The sequence below is a fragment of the Sebastes umbrosus genome, chromosome 3 (genome assembly GCF_015220745.1).
Source record: "Sebastes umbrosus isolate fSebUmb1 chromosome 3, fSebUmb1.pri, whole genome shotgun sequence".
In the NCBI taxonomy this organism is placed as follows: domain Eukaryota; kingdom Metazoa; phylum Chordata; class Actinopteri; order Perciformes; family Sebastidae; genus Sebastes; species Sebastes umbrosus.
Window position 1 is genome coordinate 20291379 of NC_051271.1, and position 15094 is coordinate 20306472.

The following is a 15094-nucleotide window of genomic DNA, read 5'->3' on the forward strand; positions in this document are numbered from 1 at the left end:
AGATATCTTCCACAGAGATAAACAAAACATTCATTTTGGACTCGCCAACATTTTTTAAATGATTAATTCACTTTCATAATATTTTTTTTCTCAGGAAAAGCCATACTTTTTATTCAGTACCTTTCTAAAAGCTCTGTCGATGTATTATAATTTTTTATTTTTTTTTATTTCGTCTACATAAAAATATTATAAGTAAATGTTATTAAGTATTTTCTGTATGTGAGTTTATTTCTCTTCTCAAAAACTATTAAAAACACATTAATGAGCACACTGTTTCTCTAAGTGACATGTTCCTTACTAGGAAAATGTAGTTTACTCACACATATACTGTTTACCTTCCTGCTGCCTTAAATACTCAATAGAGCACCTAGTGTATTAATCCACAGCTGAAATTAGTCCCCAACAAATACACAATTTACTCTTATTTGAGTAACATTGCTAAAAACTACAGTGCCAAGTCGTTTAGAAAATTATTTCCTTTTTTTTTAAAATAAACTTTATAACTGTGACCTGTTTCAGTAGAACTGTTGTTTTTGGTCTTTTTATGGAATTTGTGGACATTAACAAAAAATCCAGCCTCATCCTTTAGACCACAGGTCAGCAATAACAATACGTTTTAAAGATAACCTGCAACCCTGTGGAGTTGTCATTGTCGTCATACAGTTTTTCATTTACTGCACATTACCGCCACCAACAGTCCACATGTGGAATTGTGTGAAATAGAAAAGACCTGAACGTGTATAACATCACCTCAGTGCTTAAAATAAAATGGTAGGAACGAGTTCAAAAACTCTGTAACGTACCTTTTAACATCATAAATGAGATTTCTTTTTCAGTCATCAACAAATCAATCATCTTTTCTGTAAAGCTGAAAGCAAAAAGTAATTGGAAATATTTCATCTATCAGCTGGATTTTATTAGCAATACAGCCCCATAAAATCATCCAACAAATGCTAAGATATTGTAGAAATACTTAGGTCCAAGAGTGTGCATTGAATTTGATATTAACATGAATAACATATAAGGTTAACACTTTCATTACATGTATAAACATATCAGGAGTCAAATTCATGTCTTCAATCCAAATCTGTTTCCTAATGTTGTATCAAAGGCAGACTAGAGGTTTACTGTTTGTTTTTGTGATCACTCGGTGCACACGTTCCTGATGTTTTCTACGCTATATATGCATAAATTAATTTTTTGCATCACAGAAGAGGTTTACATATACATGGCTATTAAATTAGTGAGTTGGATGTAAGGCAGCAATCACCAACTCTACTCACTCTAACTACAGTAACTTCAGTTTAAATACGTCACTGGCTCTTAAAACAACAAATAACTGGAGAGAAGAAGAAGAAGGCCTACATGCCTGGCTACAATAATAACTGTGAAAAAGTGGAAAAGTAGCACCACCGATGAAGAACGTGAAGAAAGAAAGGAGAGGAAACCAAATGTGATGGTGGGTGAGAAAAAAGCTGACTTTATAAAGCAAGTGGATGTTGGCCATTTTACAGCTCTCATACAAAAAGGCTTACAAAAACACCACAGACACACACACACACACACACACACACACAACGTGTTCTCACACCAGCTGAAATAGTGGATGACGGGGGGGTGACGTGAAGGACAATGAATGATAAAACAAATATATCTTAAGGTGCTTTAACAAATGTTTTGTTGTCAGTGTTCATCCTATGTGAAACATGTAAAATGAGAAAAAAAAAAATCATATTCACTGAGCATGACAAAGCTAAGATGGAAACTGCAGATAATTCCAATATAACTACATGAAACAGTGACGCACTCAATCTGACAACAGGGTTAAAAGATGCCACCGACGTCTAGTGGAAAAAAACTGCAGTTACATAACTGAAGCTTTTGATAAAATGCTTAAATAATTCAACATAAAACATGACACCTGGCATAATTATAGCCCATCAACTATTGTGTTATTTGTCACTCAGCACCTATCTGGACAATGATACTTCATCAAATAACAAGCCTTAACATGTGCTGCTGTCGTGTTGTTCCATCCTTTCTAATAATCGTCTTATAACACAGTTCGACCAGCTAATAAATATAATACCTAAAAGGTTGGTAACCTTTTTTGCTTTTCAAACATGACCAACGTACCCCGAAGCCCCACGGACATATTAACGACTACTGTGTAAAATCTGAAGTGAAATTTGAGATAAAACAAACACAAAAATGTGTTAAAGTTTCGTTAAAGTGCATCAATCCTAGTGTGAAGATGAAGATTTTTTATCTTATGTTTTAAATCAACATCATTTTTCAAACTTCCTCATTTGCAATATTTGCTTAATAATGATAGTCTGTCATATCCCCAAATTCTTATCAACCAATCGATACCATGGGCGACGCATAACATTGATACATGCACAGTCTTTTCCACGTTTAAGCGTGGGAAGTAACATCCTTTTACCTGAAATATCGGCTGCAATCCCTTCAACAAAGATCTTATACAACAGACCTGCTGACAGAACGCTGTTTTTACAACACTCTCTGCACTCAATGTCTTTGGGGATATCTGTAATTGAACACTGAAATGAAATGTAACAAGTGTTTAAGTTTGAAAAAAAATAAAAAAGGTGTTTGTGGTGATCTCACTGCCCTTTAACAGAAAGAAAAGCATCGCTGTCGTGCCTGTTTTCTATCATTGACTGTTCGTAAAGTTCCTTTGATATCCTTCCATCACAGTCAAAGGTTAAAGGTCACTGACTGGAGCACAAAGTTTGGGTTCTCCATGATAGAAAAATAAGGATAAAAAGATAATATTAAAAAAAACAACGTTATTTCATAGAAGTCTTCCATTAAAGATGGCTAGTTAGAGCTAAAGGTTCTGTCTGTGTGAAGCTGACGAGCCACACGTACACGCAAACACATGAAATGTGCGACAGGTCTCGGGGGGGGGGACCGGTGTTTGGGTTGGGGGGTGGTGTCCTGCGGGTGCTGTGCTGAGGGCGATGAACGTGTCACAGAAAGGGGCGGAGCCAGGGGGGGGGGGTCTGGAATCATCATTATAGCTGCTTCACGTAGTTTCCTGGGAAGGTTCCAAACAACTTGCTCCTTCGAGAGGTCCCTTCAAAAACAAAAATGAGGTCGTCAGTGCTTGAAACTTGGCAGTAGCAGCAGCTGTCACTAATATTATTTCAGCTCAGTGGCGTCTGGAAACCAGCCAGACCTGGAGATCAAACTGAGTCACATGGATAAAATCTTCAGAGGGCAAAGTTTTTCCGAGAAGAATGTCAAGATTAACACGTCGAGCAGATTCTTGCTCAGCTGTGCAGGATAATCTTGACTTCCTCAGCAGTCATGTTATAAATATGCGATGGGATCACAGCGCCATCTAGTGGTCTCTGTTTGTTGATATTTTATACTGTATTTAAGTACCTCTACATCAGTGGTTCCCAGCCTTTCTCCTCGAGGGACCCCTTTCCTATTATTAAACTGATGACCCCTGACTAAGTGACATATTTTATGGATATTTCCATATTCAATGCATAACAATAATAGTACAGAACATCTGATAAACTGTACAATTGACCCCAAATAGTGAGCATAATAACTGCAGGCCGTTTGTGTAAAATGAGCAATTGGGATGAATTTAGAGCAGATTATTTCCTGTGAATACGGCATCAGCGATGGGTTTTTCTGTTATTTCTAGAACTCTTGATACAGTTCTTTGTCTGTATTGTTTTTTTTTTTTATTTTTAACAATCATACCTACTCAATAGTTTTTTTGTTTTTTTTTGACAAATGAATTGTTTTCTTCTCCCTGACGCTTGGCCATTGTTCCATTAGCACCACATTGCAAATCCTGCATAGACAGTTCTATCAGATCTATTTGATACCTACTGTATTTGTTCACAGTATATATTTGTTGCCCAGCTGTTCTGTAAGATATACATATCTAATAGACAAAAATGACACTGTATCCCCTCCTCTTACCAACAAACCAGCCATCGTCACACTTCTCCATCACGTCTACGATGTCGCTCTCCTTCAGCTCCAGCTCGTCCTCGTTGCGAGGCATGTAGTTGTACACGGCCTGGTACCTGTGTTAGAAACACTGATGGTGAACTGACACTCATAATATGCTGCAGTAGTGATACTGAACAGTAATGTTACTTTTTCTGTTATGTATAATGTGATCACTTTTTTTCTTCCTTTATATAGTATTTTCCCTGTTATCTGTTTGGGTTTAAAGGAACAGTGTGTAACATTTCGGGGAGAAATGGAATTGCCTATAACATTCATAACTATGTTTTTATTAGTGTATAATCACCTGAAACTAAGAATCGTTGTGTTTTCGTTAGCTTAGAATGAGCCCTTCATATCTACATAGGGAGCGGGGCCTCTTAACAAAGTCCGCCATGTTGCTCCACCATGTTTCTACAGTAGCCCAGAATGGACAAACCAAACACTGACTCTAGAGAGAGCCTTACACGTTTTTACGTTTACGTTCTCCGTAGTTCTCTGACACGCTTGTGAAACTGCGGTAACGTGAGCTGCAGAGTGCAAAACCATGGTACTGCCAGCCGCTATCTGACTTCCGTAATCTGACTCCTGAAGTAGTGTTATTATGGTAAGGATGGCCTTTTGAGCGAGGCGAACGGCGTTACCACGGTTTTGCACTTGGTGGCTTATGTTATTGCATTATGGAAAGTGAGGAGTGAGCGGAGCGGTACTCAGTTGGTTGCAATCTGCAACCACCACTAGATGCCGCCAAATCCTACACACTGTCCGTTTAAATGTTATACCAATAAAGAGACAAAATTGAAGTTAAACTTGACATGGTGATATGGTTTAACAAGTATTATTGATTACAACTACTGTACACATATTGTAGACCTCGGTAAGCCTTCAGTTTAACACAAAGAGATATCTCCTTTTCTCAGATAACAGCAAATCAGTGGTATAATAAGAAAGATCACTTACGGTTCTCCTCCACCATGGAGTGCATCCTGTACTAATCGCTGTGAGAAACAGACAGACAGAACGTTGTTAAGGGTTTGAGGAGGTTTAACGGAAAGACTCGTCTGATGTTGTCCCTTATGATGAATGAGGTATGATTTCATATCCAGAGGTGTGACCAAATCCTTTGAAAACAAGTATGTAGAGACAAACCAACCAAACAATCAGCAGAAATACTACAAGGTCTCATTTGCTAAAAAGGAAAATTACACTGCGTTTGAAAAACTGAATACTTTAGTATGTTTGTTATAGAATATGTAGTGATCAGTCATGAATGATGTGGTCATTTTTAAAGATTTCCTTCCTGCACAGACGAGAGCACAGTAAGAGCATGGTTGAATGAAGACATGCCCCCCTACCCTTCGACCTCTAATGTGGGACAGATAGGACCTCCGGGTCAAGATGGGGCTACGAGGAGGTTTACCACCAACAACTGCATCCTGCTTAACAGGCAGAAAGACCAGAGGCAACAAACCGATAATCTTCAACAGTGAACGAGTCAGCAGCCTTCACTATGAGCTGAACACACAAGCATAAAGGCTAATGACATGCTGTAAAACATCATTCATCGTCATGCCGACGTCAATGAAAATCCTCCTAAACACACCACAGAAAAACGTACACGAACAAGACCAAGAATGTTCTCTGCTGTCCATAAATCATCACCATATGACTTTCACGATAGCGTACAACGTATGTTAGTGTACATGACGAAGTAGTCTCAGCTACGGCTGCAACAAATGATTATTTTCCATATCTGTTAATCTGTTGACGCATTTTGATTAATCGTTTAGTTTATAAAAAGTCCAAAAATAGTGGAAAAAATGCCCATCACAATTTACCAGATTGTATTTTTGTCCAACTAACAGTCCAAAACTTAAAGATAGTCAATTTACAATGATATAAAACAGAAAAAAAGCATAGAAATTGTCACAGCATTTTCCCACATTAATAACATAAACGATTAATCAGACTTAAAACATGTTGTCCGTTCATTTTCTGTCAATTGATTAGTTGACTATTCACTTCAACCATAGTCTCAGCTTCAGTTATGTCAACGACACAAGCGTTAGAGAACAATATCATCAGATGAGCTCTTCTCATACTCCTTGGCACAACAAACTCAAACGAAATCAACGGCATCATCTCCACATTCCAGCTTTACCTTCACCTTGGGAGACCTATGTCCTGGAGGGGGTACAGTAGGGGGAGAGCGTGGAGTGGTGAGGGGAGGAGAGGCGGGTTTAGGGGAAGTCAGGGCGGGAAGAGGAATAGGAGACTCTGAGTCAGGGCGGGATGTGACCGGACGAAACACATAGGGAGAGCTTGAGATGTGAAAAACAGAGCGCTGTGAGGGAACGTTTGGAGAGGTGAGAGAGTGGTGGAGGGGAGTTGGTGAGACGGGCGGAGAGGGCGATGTCATGAGGTGAGGAAGGGATGGGGGCCGAGGGGAGACTGGGGGAGAGGGAGGGAGGGTGATACGATCCTGCTGTTGTGAGCGGGCTACAGAAGATGAAGAAGGAGTAACAGAAGAAGGAGAAGATGAAGAAGGAGTAACAGAAGAAGTAGAAGATGAAGAAGGAGTAACAGAAGAAGTAGAAGATGAAGAAGGAGTAAAAGTAGTAGTTGAAGGAGAGGAAGGAGTAACAGAAGAAGTAGAAGGAGAGGAAGGAGTAAAAGAAGAAGAAGAAGAAGGGGAAGGGGGAGGTAAGGAGGTCAGCGGTGGTGGGATGGAGGGTGAGGGGAGGCTGCAGTGAGGAAGCCGTGTCAGAGTGGAAGGAGAGACACCAGCCTATGGAGGTAATAACACAAACATCAGTTCTGAAGCTGAATCACAGAAACTAAAGGCTGAGGATTTTTATTGAGCCCCGAAAAGGACATGGAGGGAAATATTTTTGAACAAGTATACAGTATGCTGCACAATAGTGATATTTTAAGACGTGTCCATGCATGATTCCTCTTTGATTGTTAAAGTTACTACGAGAAACTTTCATTTTGTGTTGATTTTGGCGGTCCCTGTGGACAAAAGCGGTTCAATTAAATTCAATTCAATTCAATTTATTTTTATATAGCGTCAAATCATAACAGAAGTTATCTCGAGACGGTTGTGTCTGAGCACCAGAGTGCCTTTGGAAAACCTCTCATTTTAGTGCAGCAGCAGGGTCTAACAGTCTGCCCCGCACAGTCCTGGTTCTAGTTCTCCCGTGCCTCCCTTCCCTCCAGTGGGACTAGCAACAGCGTGGTGTCGGTGTTGGCTCCAAGCGGCGGAGCAGCGAGGCGATGATCTGATTTTGCCAGAATCCGACCAGGTGGCACCGATGACAAGCATTAAGAACATGTTTACTTATGCAGGTCATATAGAGGCATCAGTATTAAATATAGACTGTTTCATAACCAGTTAAAAGTTCCTCGTAGTAACTTTAATGGACAAATAATGTAAAAAAAACTACTACTCATGTATCGTGCTTTATCCTCAGACTGGCTGAATTCAAGATCACTCCCTATTTACTATGTAGTGAACTTTATTTATTGTTCACCATTTCATTTGAGTGTTCAAATTCAAATTTACCCACTATATAGCGCTCTCAAAAATTCCAACAGGCCTTTTTCACAGCAGACATTTTGACTTAGCATGTCCATGGCATGTCCGCTACTTTCTGCTAACAATCCCACAATTCAATGCGTCACATTTTACGGATGCAAAAATTACAGTCATACGTCACTACACCTGTGAATGATAACCTAAAATGACAGATCCATAAGTGTCTGAATTTTTTATTATTAAGAATTATTTTAGCAGCATTCACTGCTGTGGATGACGGTATAAAACACTAGATAAACTTCAACGCACTCCTCTGTCTCCATTATAAATAGGAAACATCTGCCACCATGGTTGTTAGACGCAGGTCTATTTTTTCTTAGATTAAAAACATTTCCCTCCATCTCCCTTCCAGGGCTCTGTAGTGTTTCACTCAATGCTCACACCATGCTCTACCTGTGGACTGAGTCTCTCATTAAAACCTTTAACGTCCTCCACTGTGTCCTCTATAGCTTCATCCTCTTCCTCAATGAACAACTCAGTATATCCCCTTCCTTTCACCGATGGTGGTCTCTGAGGCTCGACTGGTTGTTCATTGAGAGTTTTTGACTGCCCTCCCCAGCTGACAGAAAGTGGCTCCATTGTCACAGGCTTGTGAAACTGCACCTCTAACCGAGCGCTGCCTGCCGAGTCGCTGGCTGGAGGGACTGCTGGGGGTTTCACTGCTGGCTGATGGGATTCTTCTGCTTTTAGCTTAAACCTGCTCCGGGATTCATTTGAATCTACTGGAGGCAATGTTGAAAAGTCTGAATCGCATGTGCTGGTAGAACCATCCAGAATCATGGACAAAAGCTCATCATAAGGGTCTTTAACTTGGAGCTCAACATCGGGGATTTTGCTGCTTTTGTTCACTTCCACATTTGACTTGTGCCGCAGAGAAACTTGTGTGGGTGATTTTATTGGCTCTGGCACTGTGCAGGACAAAATCTCTGGCTTAGAAATATGCAATGGTTGAGCTATTCCTTTGCCAATGTTGTATCGCAGTGAAGAGTCAGGCAATGGAGGGGTGAATGAGGAATGAGGAAGGGGAGGAGGAGGTGGTGGAGGAGGAGGAGGAGGAGGAGGAGGTGGTTGGGAGAAAGGCAGGACAGCAGGGGTGTGACCTAATCTCCCTGGAGGAGTTATGGGAAACCTCTGGGGCGGCAGGGCGAAGCCTCTTTGTGACGGAGCAGGTGAGGGTGAAATAGGCTCCTTTAGGAAAGGTGCAAGGTCAGTGGGGAGAGGGGGTGGCGTGGGCGGTACAGGGGTGGTTGTGAGGGAGTGAGCTGGAGTGGACGCTGATGGCTCCAATGTGAGGGACAGCCACTCGTCTGTGATAGCTTGCAGGTCAAGCCTTCTTGACGGGGTGTGACGGGAGGGGAGGTCACGAGTAGTGGAGGATGGAGGTAGATGGTAGAAAGGCTCCATGAAGGTGAAGTGAAAAAGAAGGAAGAGTGTAATTTATAAAACTGGTGTGTGTGTCATTTGAGGGCTGAACAGAGCTTAAAAGCTGTAGTTACTCCTTTACGCAGATGATGTATTTACTTATTCAATCAAATATATTAACTATTTTACTGAACTGGAGACATTTTTCATGTTCATGTTACTTTTTGAGGATGTAAAATGTTTGTTGGCATTTGTGTGAACATAAATAAATACCCCCACATTATATGTTTATCAATCAATCACTCATTTAAAAAAGCAGCTCAAAGTGCTTTAGTCTTATTTGTTTTGATTTGCTGGTTAGAAATTTGTAACTCTATTCTATTGGTTTATTGTATTCTATTATCGCAACGTTGTAGTGATTCCCCTACCTTGATGGGTGTAGAGCTTGGTGTCCTGTTGCCAGGGTAACCATGTGGGTCTATGTGGTGGGCGGAGCTCTTGGACGGGGAGCGCTTGACAATGTCGATGTATGACACGGGAAAGATGCCCTGTTTGGTTGTGTCTGGGATCTTCCCCTCGTACCAGTTCTGGTCCACCTGCCTTATCACAATTACTCTCTCACCCTACACACACACACACACACATACACACACAGGAGACACCAAAAATATACAAATAGTTTTTAACTGCAATATTATACAGCACTGTTGTAATGAACAGAACTCCAGAGTACTACTTCTCACACTTCTTAGATCCACTTGTCTCGCCTGTTTTTCTTTTCGTCCCACTGTTAAATATCTGTCCATTCTGTAAACCCACAGATTATCTATCTGAATGAACACCATTACTATTTTGAAAGCACGATTTGTTTACTGCTTCGCTGTGAAAAAGATTACGGTGTCAAGACATTAGTTCTGCATCACAAATTCCCCCGAGATCACGCGTTCCCCACCTGTCATGCCTCTGCACAGCACACTTTGAGAACTAATGATGTAACCATATAGTCTATGGATGTAACTGATGATTTTCATGCTTTAACCACATCTGGATGATTACTTGTTCCTCTATCATTTGATAAAATTTTGCATCTTTTGATAGTTCGTCAAGAAATGCAATGTTTCACCCCATAATTATAAACCATTAAAAAATGAAAAAAACAAAAACAAAACTCTTACAGTGTTTCATCTTTTCATTCACACACACAAACAATAAATAGGCTACCTTTCTGAGAGACAGCTCCACATTAGTATCAGCATTGAAGTTGTAGCGAGCTACTCCCTCTCCGATCTCTCTGACATGTGCTGGCGGAGGAGGACGAATCGGCTGCTGCTTCTCTGAGGACGGCATCTTCTGTTTATGTGTGTGTTGAAGAGGGAGAGAAATAAGGGAGACAGATTATAAGACACTAAATGGTGCACATTAACAGTACTCACATACAGTTTATCAGCTGCACACTTACTTCTACATATGATATGGGTAATATCCCGACCCGTCCACGGTGCTCCCCTTCATACCAGTTGTTGTCTATCTGCCGGATGATGTTCACTGCATCACCCTTTTTAAACGTCAGCTCCCTGCAACACATTCATGTCATCAAAGTGCCGGCACACAGATGTGAAGAGCTGACAACCAGCACAGCTCATTTCATACAAACAGCATCAGCTACAGAACGTCAGCCACTGAAACAGGATGAAATAAGTCCAAGTACAGCAAAAATCAGCTTTATTCATGCATATATTTAAGGACTGGGTAAAGTAAATCAGTTAAAGCCATCCAGGTGTGGTGGTAAAATGTGACAATGAAGTTATCTTAGAAAGCAAAAACAAACTTTATGCAATAAATGCACAAGAATCTGAAATCATAACATTGAATGCAATGAGTAGAGATGTGTTGATATGCAGTTAGGCATTCATGCTTCAAAGCTCGGCCTCCTTGTGCGTGCACAGTGCATTTACTGTACTCACTTAGCTGTTTGTGCCTTAAAATCATAAATGGCTCTCGCAGGCTGTTTCTGATGGAGGAGAGAGAACAGAATAAGTTGTGTCATCTGTTTATGGGAGACCTAGGAGATGAGAGTGAGAGAAAGAAAGCCGGCAAGCATTACCAGGCAAAACATAAAATAAAAGCTCTTTAATATTTGTGAGAAAATGTAACTGTGCTGTGTCATTGTGATGCTAAAGACCAAAAACAAAGCCTGTTGAGGTTCAATCTGAAATATTCTTATGGTGCCAACCACATTTTGTATTTGTACTTAAATAAAGATATAGGTGTTATTTCTGAATTATTTTAAAGAAAAAAATGTGCTGCTAATGAAGTGCACGTTGCATCAGTTTCAATGTTGTACCTCTCTGTCAGGAGTAGGTCTTCTACTCTGGGGTGTGTGGCGTCCATCCATGGTGGAATAACACCTGGAGACATCCTGGTCTGTGATCAGCAAAGACACGTCATAAAGGTCATGAGAGTTACCATAGTAATCACAATCATCTCACATGATGAATGCTCACAATACAGAAATGTGCTTTGGCAAAGTACAATGATACAGTAATGATGGCATTCCAACAGGTAAATGAGGGAATGAAAGCTTGGGGTCCAAAAGTGTGTTTTATTTCCATTTCATTGGAAAAACAAGGTAATTGTGATTCCCACAATATGACACATGCAGTCAAGGATAGCTGAAAACACAAAATGAAACAAGGGGTACACAGCCAAAAATGACTTAATATGATAAAACCATTTACAAACATGAACATACAAGCAAATGGCTTGAAGGAAAGAATGACTGTGGGATAATAAGACGACTCCATAAATAAATCTGCAAAACAGACAAATGATACAACCAAAACAATAATCAAATTATAAACAAACAGAGGGATATTCACATTTATTTACTCCGACCAGAGTAATATACTGTAAATTCTCAAAATATTATATCCCTCAGTTACAGAGAAATCCAGGCCTTATTACTTGTTAGTACTGTAATAAGACTCCCTGTTTCCTGAACTGCTCTTACTTACCATTCTGGTGCTCTGAGTTTTCTCTTTCTAACAGAAATATTGTCCCCCCTCACTATTCAATTCCAATTGTTCAGCATTAAGCTGCTGTCAATCAAAACCAGCATTTTCAAATTAGGTTTCCAGTAGCTCAAAAGACATAAACCTCCCATTTTTGGAGCAGACCTTTAATGTGAAACATCAGCAGGAAGTGCTTAGTTTCACTGCTTGACACAGAACGAAAGACTGGCCATATTTTAACACCATGTTATACTTGAGAATTTACAGTAAACAGGTCTTACTGAATGTCATATATATATATATATATAGAATAGCACAGTAATGAATGTATCGACTGACCAATGAGGGGAATAGGGCAACCACCCCATGCAACACTGAAAGAGACATTGAGGTAAATGTATGTGGAGTACGTAGGGGATGTCACGATACCAGAATTTTAGTCGTTTTTGATCAAACACTCCTTAATTACCATTTGCATACTGTTTTTTGTTAAAACGGTCATAATTCCGTCTCTATTGTTTACTTTATATCGCTGTGAAAACATCTCCTTCAAACTGTATTATTCAAGTTTCTCGCCAAAAACTACATTTTACAAGATTACATCATGATAGCATTAGAATTTACCTTTGCCCAAATACAAATTTTTACAGAATAGAACCTGAACACATCACAATGTAAATCAATGGCACCTCCTGTGTTGAAATCGGCAGGACGAGAGGTTGTTAACATTAGCTGCTAGCAGCTGGTAAGCAGCACAGTCCTGCATGGAGCTAACAGCTAACGTTAACTAGCTCTCATCCTGCTGATTTCAACGCAGATTTGTTGTCTGCAATGTAGCATCAGGATGTAACCCCTGGATGCATCGATAGAGAGTTTACTGCATCCCAAATACATTTTCTATCATCCCCGGAATGATGGGACAACGGTAGTCTCGAGCCCTGATGATACCTATTATATCAAAAACAAGTTCCATCAAAATGTTGGCATAGACTTGGTACTAAAGTATTGGTTCTCGTGACATCCCTAGGAGTACGTATGCAAGTATATGTGTGTATATTTGTGCAGGTGTGACTGGCTTCATGACAACATGTACATGTGCATATTTGAGGTGTGACATGCGTATTATCTCCACCTGAATAACAGAGACCATTTCCATTGCCCTGCTCCTCTCCATATTCATTATTGTTTGAGGTGTCTGAGTGGCGTCCGTAACAGGCACTGATTGGTGACTGTAGCCGTGGTGTGGAGGGATCCCCTCCATGTGAGGCATACCCAGTGGGGCTCCCATCTGGGTACAAAGATGCAGAGGACTGACCCCCGTGCCAACACCCCCTCCTCCCGCGCAATGAGGAGCTTCGTTCAGGCACATTTGGCAGCAGTTCGGCCAGTATTCTCCTCAGGATGCTGTCGTCAGGTGCCCTTGTTCCTCTGTGGCCTCTCTCTGCTTGAATGTGCTCATATATGTCTCTCAAGGCTGCATCTAGTGCTTCATAAATGGCCTGTTTGGACTTGGGTCTGCTACCTCGATCTCTGCCACCATCGCCTCTTCTAGAGGTAGGTGGTGAGCCCTTTTTCCTGCGGAAAGGCACTGGGCTGACCAGGAAGGCCAGCTTGGACATCGCTTGCTGGGACTGTGAGCTCTGGTTTTGGGGATGGCTGCTGTGGCTCTGCTGTGAAGGTCTCTGGTGCTCCTGGCGCGCTCGCTCTCTCTCGTGGCGAAGCATGGTTGTGAAACGGGTATAAGAGGCTGGGCAGCGGCCTTTGCAGGAGCTGATGAGGTGGCGGTGTTGGTAGCCCTGGCTCTGGCCCAGACTTTGGTGCCCAGGTTGGTGGTGGTGATGGTGGTGGTGATGACGGATGTGGTGGTGGTGGTGAAGGTTGGAAGAGCCGTACAAGCTCTCAGAGGAGGTCAGTGAGCAATGGTCAAAGTCACTCTCACTGCAAAATGAGGAGCCCTCGACCTGGATGAAGTCACTGAGGTCTGACGCAATAGCGTCTTGTTCACTGTCAGAGTAGTCCGCGTTGGCTTGTGGGACCTGGGGAACAGGAGGAGCAGGAAAGGACCGCCCACGGCCGGGCTCCGGCCCAACACGAGGCTGGCCCTCAGGTGGGCTACGAGGTCGATGCAAGTGAGCCATGGTGTGAGGTACTGTTCCACTGTTGCCGTTGTTGTCTTCTTCTAGTAAAGACTCTATGGAAAAACGGCGTTTTGGAAAACTGGGTGTGCCACCGCCACCACTGCTGGCTCGAGATGACGAGCCACCTGGCGTGGTAGTGCCTGAAGGCACCTCAGTGTCACCCAAGTTGGGCATGGATTTGGACTTCTGAATAAGGCGCTCGTATGCAGTAATGCGGTTTGGCACCATATCGCGTGGCACCTCCACGCCCCAAGAGGGTGTCCAAGGAGAGAGACGATGCCGATGCAGGTGAGGTTGGCGCTCTAGATCCAGGATGCGAGCGCGGACTGAGCGGATAACTTCAGATGGGATGAGCTGAGCTCGGTCGATCTGGTGCATCTTACGATAGAGCTGGAGAAAGCCCGGTGAATCGTGTGCCCGTCGCCGGTGGAGGCGAGGCAATGAGCGAGTGGAGATGGATCCAGTCGAACCTGAGGGATTCCCATCACAAACCAGTGACCCAGCACTTTCTGAGCGGGTGGCGTTGCGCCCGCCTGAGCCAGAATGCCCATCATTGAGTAAGTCATCACAGCTGCGAGACTTGAGCTTGCCAGGGATGGGCGGTACCTCCTCCGCACTGCTCCATGTCTCTGCATCCTGGCATTTTGTCTGCCAACTGTTCTTACAACTGATAGACTGCTTGGAGGAGGAGCTGCCTTCCTGGCTGGCATCCTCATGGCAATGGGCAGGGTCAGAGGGGATAGGGGGCAGATTAGGACCTGGGGAGGTCAAACTGTTTGAATACATGTTGCATGCGTCCCCACCTTTCAGATGTCCAATAGAGAGCAGCGTGGTGAAAGAGAAGAAGGAGGAAAGCATGTTAAGCAATAGTACCCAGCAAAAGGGTGGAAGAGCTGGGGAGAGGGAGGAAAATTACGAGAGAAAAGAAGAAAGGTGGAAAAAAAGATAATTTTCTTCAGATTTCCACCAATATGAATCAAGGA

The 15094-nt window shown here is 42.2% G+C and overlaps 1 protein-coding gene across 2 annotated transcripts in view; it reads right to left on the minus strand.

Moving 5' to 3' along the window:
- Positions 1 to 894: 894 nt before the first annotated feature.
- Positions 895 to 15094, minus strand: part of sorbs2a (sorbin and SH3 domain containing 2a) — a 61912-nt gene continuing 47712 nt past the window's right edge. The window contains exons 18-29 of one of the 2 annotated variants that reach the window (XM_037763974.1): positions 13106 to 14914; positions 11307 to 11386; positions 10927 to 10973; positions 10422 to 10536; positions 10184 to 10312; positions 9391 to 9585; positions 7994 to 8998; positions 6164 to 6790; positions 5358 to 5441; positions 4963 to 5000; positions 3973 to 4079; positions 895 to 3103 (exon numbers count right to left, since the gene is read on the minus strand). In XM_037763974.1, the coding sequence (XP_037619902.1) occupies positions 3042 to 3103; positions 3973 to 4079; positions 4963 to 5000; positions 5358 to 5441; positions 6164 to 6790; positions 7994 to 8998; positions 9391 to 9585; positions 10184 to 10312; positions 10422 to 10536; positions 10927 to 10973; positions 11307 to 11386; positions 13106 to 14914 (4298 nt within the window). In that variant the 3' untranslated portion in view covers positions 895 to 3041. Of the gene's footprint in view, positions 3104 to 3972; positions 4080 to 4962; positions 5001 to 5357; positions 5442 to 6163; positions 6791 to 7993; positions 8999 to 9390; positions 9586 to 10183; positions 10313 to 10421; positions 10537 to 10926; positions 11025 to 11306; positions 11387 to 13105; positions 14915 to 15094 lie in introns of both variants that reach the window. The other variant, XM_037763975.1, reaches the window with a different exon arrangement.